Below are 5000 nucleotides of genomic sequence, written 5' to 3'. Positions count from 1 at the left end.
TCATGCATCCATTGCATCGCATTTTCCCCGAGCATGAGCCGGACTTTGAGCACTCAAATTTCACCATAAAAAAGGGGAGTGCGGCTTATACCCCGATGATCAAATTAACAGTGATAAATATGGTAGATGTCTACATTTCATGGCAAAAAAAGATGGGCGTGCGGTTTACACTCCTGGAAATACAGTAACTAATACCGATGGCATGGCTTGGCATGAATGCAGAGCAATGGTGCCAGTAATGCATTGTAGCCATGCACACTGCTGAACACAGCTCAACACTACGGATTACTAACCGAGTTTGTGCCTTCAGTCTTCATTCGAATACTGTCCACAAGATTGAGCAGAAGCTGCAGAAAAACAAAGCACACAAATGCCACACACACACACACGCACGCATGCACACACACGTACACACACACACACACACACACACACACACACACACACGCGCACGCACACGCACGCACACGCACGCACACACAGAGCAGGACGTACAAAAATGATCAGCAGCAAGGAAATCAAGCATTGGGTTTCACTAGCCACAATTGCACTGCCATTAGTCTACATGCAGAACATTGTAGTCAGTGTGTGATTTAGCCTAACTCTGAACAAAGACAGTTTGTCTGGTCAAAGATCTCGGCCATGAATGATGAAACCAATCGAAAGGCTGGGCAAATCGCCATTAGTCCGGAGCTTAATACAGCCCGAAACTCTTGACACATAAGGGAAGACACACTCGGAGAGAGTTGTGCTGGCTTGTAACAGTCCTCAATACACCAAGGTGCAGAGCCAAGAACACACACATGAAAGAAGGAATCAAACGCGTCTCTGCTGTAACTCCGAGTTTCACGGTTTCACCGATCATCAGACAGCAGACATAAGTTCGTGACAAAATGCCGGCTTCTAGAGAAATATGTCTGTAACGTCGGTGGTCTTACCTTGCACGACATGGTCTGCATGTTAACACCCATGTTGTCATCGTGGATATTCCGTGCAAACATGAAAATCGCCATGGCCATCTGCTCCATGTTCAACAGTGAGCGGATGTGGTGAGTGATTTCTGCTAGCGTGCTGTACACAATGCCTCTGTCAGGAAAACAGAATAAATAGGTAGATAAATAGACACAGGGGAAGTGGTCCCGTCAACCGCAAAGAAGACTCAACAGTGCTGGGATGCACTGAAGCTAGTACACACAACGGAAGCGCTCCTCACCAAGGAAACATAATCCGCTGCTACGTCGAGATTGTTGAGATGTCAATCATCAGGCAACTCGGAGTAGCAACGGATTATGTTTCTTTGGTGAGGACCGCTTCCATTGTAGATAGATAGACAGACCATACAGACATACATACAGACAGATAGATAGGAAGATAGATGGATGGATGGATGGAAAAATAGATAGATGGTTAGACAGACAGACAGACAGACAGACAGACAGACAGACAGACAGACAGACAGACATAGAACCAATAATTATGACAGAGCACAGCCATGCCGACGTTGTACAGTGTAGCTGAATCTCAACATCTACAGTACACTCAACATCTTCAAGTTCACAGAGATCTGTAACATGCTCACACAATTGTAGGAGGAAAATCAACGATCTTCGCGGTGCCACAAGTACCAGCAAGGATGACACAAGTACTGGTGTGGAAATCGGATGGGATGACCGAGGCTGGTGCCCTTACTGCTTTCAGCGCACGTACATGCACTGTAGTTCACGGACACACTGTAACAATGTACCAGCAGTGCTCGTGGCCGCAAGGCCAGCGCCCCGTGGCCCCTTGACTTCTCAACGGATTTCACTGTCCACAGCAGTACTGTCAAAGCAGAAAATTTCGTCGGTTAATAATTTCGTCCAACTCCATAGAAAGGGAGTTTGTCCGGTTGTAAACTTCGTCCATGGATCATAAGAGTGTATTGAAAAGCTGCACAAATCGATATTAGTCCGGCATTTAATTTAGTCCAAAAGCTCCTTGGACGAAAAAGACGAAATTGAATTCCAGACGAATATTTCTGCTTGTACAGTACTCAAGAATGTGCAGGGGCGTAGTGCATTCACCCTTACTTCAGTGTCTCGTGTGACGTATAGCCAGCACCAAACAGGGTGGACTCGTCGAAGAACTGAGACAGGAAAGGCAACACCGAGCGTCGGAGATCAGAACCCAGGATCATACGAACAGCCACGAACAGCTCGCGCCGCAGAAAGGTCACTTCCTGTACAGGAAAGCGAGGCAGACACACAACTATATCAGGACAAAGAGTGCTAAATTATTAGTTAACAGAGCAACTGTTATATCAATGTGCTGCAGCTTTTCAAGTCGCAAGCAGATTTTCAACTTGTTCATTTTACTTGTCCTGATGTCAGCACAATGCATATTCTGCGGATGCTGGTTCCCGTGTGTGTGTGCGCGTATGTGTGTGCGCGTATGTGTGTGTGTGTGTGTGTGTGTGTGTGTGTGTGTGTGTGTGTGTGCGTGCGTGTGTGTGTGTGTGTGCGTGTGTATGCAAGTGAGAGAGAGAGAGAGAGAGAGAAAGTGAGAGGGGGGGGGGGGGGGGGAGGGGGAGGGGGAGGGAGGGAGGGAGGGAGGGAGAGAGAGAGAGAGAGAGAGAGAGATAATTTGTCTTGCATTGGCTTGCGAACTCGACCGTGAAATTCGCCTCGCTAATCCTCCGTAACGAAGAACAAAAGACCACACGATGCACAAAAGCAGAATATTTAACGAAAGGAGTCAACTCACGGGTGGTGTGTGGCGCAGCATACCAAGAATAGCATGGATCAGCTCGTTGGGGATGTTCCCTACAAACGCTTCCTACATGCCACAGCACGGTGCACACACAGGCACAGAGACACCGACCACTTGCCGTCAGCAATCCAGATATCAACACTCTTTTACACTCTTTTTCATGGCATTTTATTATTTTGGTCGTGCGGTGTTCACCAACGCTTGACCTAGGTGTACTTGTATGTAGTGCTTACGATCCATACCTGTACAGCAGGACACACTTTTTCGTACTGTTTCGCAGTACTTGGCAAACATGACAAAGCTCTATACAGCCATCTCCAAAGGCAACAAAAAAATTAATACGAATGGTTAAATGCCGATAAGCCCAAGCAAACTGTTTCTACCGAGAATCAACACATCCGACTGGCACCACAAACTTGTCAACTTGAACCTGATCGATGCACACAAACTAGTTGATGCTTACACAAAGCCTAATCACCTCACCGAAGGCTGTCATTCTAACGTGGTCGAACCAGGGACAGATTAGGCCCTCGGCAAGCGAGTCATAAAATTCCTACCCCTAGAATACGCGGATATGCCAATTTTGACGTGCACTGTCATTGCCGTACAAGATAAAAAATATTATCACCGAGGCGGCCCTCAAATGCAGGGACAAATTTCAATGAATTAGAGCTTGGTCTAATAATCAAGGGCACTTCATTGTTCAAACATACAGGTATACAGGTATACAGGCAGCAGTATCCGCTATAGCGTCAACCGTACATCAGGTAAGCACTCGCATCAGAAGCGACAACAGGGACAGTGGCAGCAGCGGAAACAACAGCAGCAGCAGCAGCAGCAGCAGCAGCAGCAGCAGCAGCAGCAACAACAACAACAGCAGCAGCAGCAGCAACAGCAACAGCAGAAGCAGCAACAACAACAGCAACAGCAGCAGCAGCAACAGCAGACGCAGCAACACGTGAAGCAATGACTGCGAGTCGTCTAACCGGGAATAGCCGATGCATATAGCCCAGGAAAGACAGTGTCTTGATTTGCGCGCTGCAGACATCGGCAAAGATATCCTTCTTGTGAGCGGGTAGAGATAATACGGAAGCTGTATTGCTGCCAGCGCTGTTCCCCCTATACGTGACAACAACCACACACAGGCCACAACGACGACGACGACGACAACAGCCAACCAAACACACACATACATACACACACATACATACACACACCCACACCCACACACACACACACACTTGTACACACACACACACACACACACACACGCACACACACACACATGGTCGGAGATGAGAGACACGGCAGAGACGCAGCAAGCAGAGCAGCAAGCAGAGCAGCAAGCAGAGCAGCTAGCAGAAAGCAGGGAATTCGTATTTTGTAGTGTGTTTTCCTGAATGTAGGTGGCACTTTTGTTGCAACAAACTACAAGGTTGAAGCAAGCAGCCTGTGTAGGCCCACATGCACACACACACACACACACACACACACACACACCAAACACATGCACCATGTACCATGTATACGCTCGTCGCAAGGGCAGCACGCAAATTTGCAAATGCACTGGATATACACCCGTAGATTTTCTCTTAAAGCAACGATTGCGGACAAGATCTGAACAAAATAGATCAAGACAAGCGCCAGGTAACTGCCTAATCCATACAACTGGGCGACACCACATGAATTGCCCCTCCCCCCCCCCCTGCACACCTGGTCTACACCACATGAATTGACACTCCCCATGCACACCTGGTCTACACCACACGGAATACATCGTAATAGGACGGCCAAGACAGTTAGTTACCTACGCACACCCTACACTTGCTGGGGTAACCAGTTTAGACACATGCACGAGCGCGCGCACACACGCACACACACACACACACGCACGCACACACACACACACACACACACACACACACACACACACACACACACACACACACACACACATGTACCATGTATACACCCGTCGCAAGAGAACCACGCAAATCTGCAAATGCACTGGATGTGCACCCACAGATTTTCTCTTTATAGCAACGATAGCGGATCTGATTCTGAATGAAACAGATCAAGACAAGCGCCAGATACCTGTCTGCTCCACACAACTGGCGAAGCCATGTGAATCGACCCCCGAATGCACACCTGGCCTACACCACACGGAGTACATCGGAATAGGACGGCTAAGACAGTTACCTATGCACACCCTACACTTGCTGCGATAACCTGTATAGACAGCACGCTGCTTT

General features: G+C 48.1%; 1 protein-coding gene across 1 annotated transcript in view; it reads right to left on the bottom strand.

Annotated features, from left to right (window-relative positions):
* LOC135820061 (transformation/transcription domain-associated protein-like) overlaps positions 1-3244 on the bottom strand; it is an 80841-nt gene extending 77597 nt beyond the window's left edge. Inside the window, exons 1-5 of the mRNA XM_065333365.1 lie at positions 3212-3244; positions 2743-2814; positions 2070-2218; positions 939-1086; positions 294-347 (exon numbers count right to left, since the gene is read on the bottom strand). Coding sequence (XP_065189437.1) covers positions 294-347; positions 939-1086; positions 2070-2218; positions 2743-2814; positions 3212-3244 — 456 coding nt within the window. The remainder of the gene's footprint in view (positions 1-293; positions 348-938; positions 1087-2069; positions 2219-2742; positions 2815-3211) is intronic.
* Positions 3245-5000: the final 1756 nt, after the last annotated feature.

The sequence above is a fragment of the Sycon ciliatum genome, chromosome 6 (assembly GCF_964019385.1).
Source record: "Sycon ciliatum chromosome 6, ocSycCili1.1, whole genome shotgun sequence".
Taxonomy (NCBI): domain Eukaryota; kingdom Metazoa; phylum Porifera; class Calcarea; order Leucosolenida; family Sycettidae; genus Sycon; species Sycon ciliatum.
Note: the sequence above shows the minus strand (reverse complement) of the source record. Positions and strands in the feature narration are given on the sequence as shown.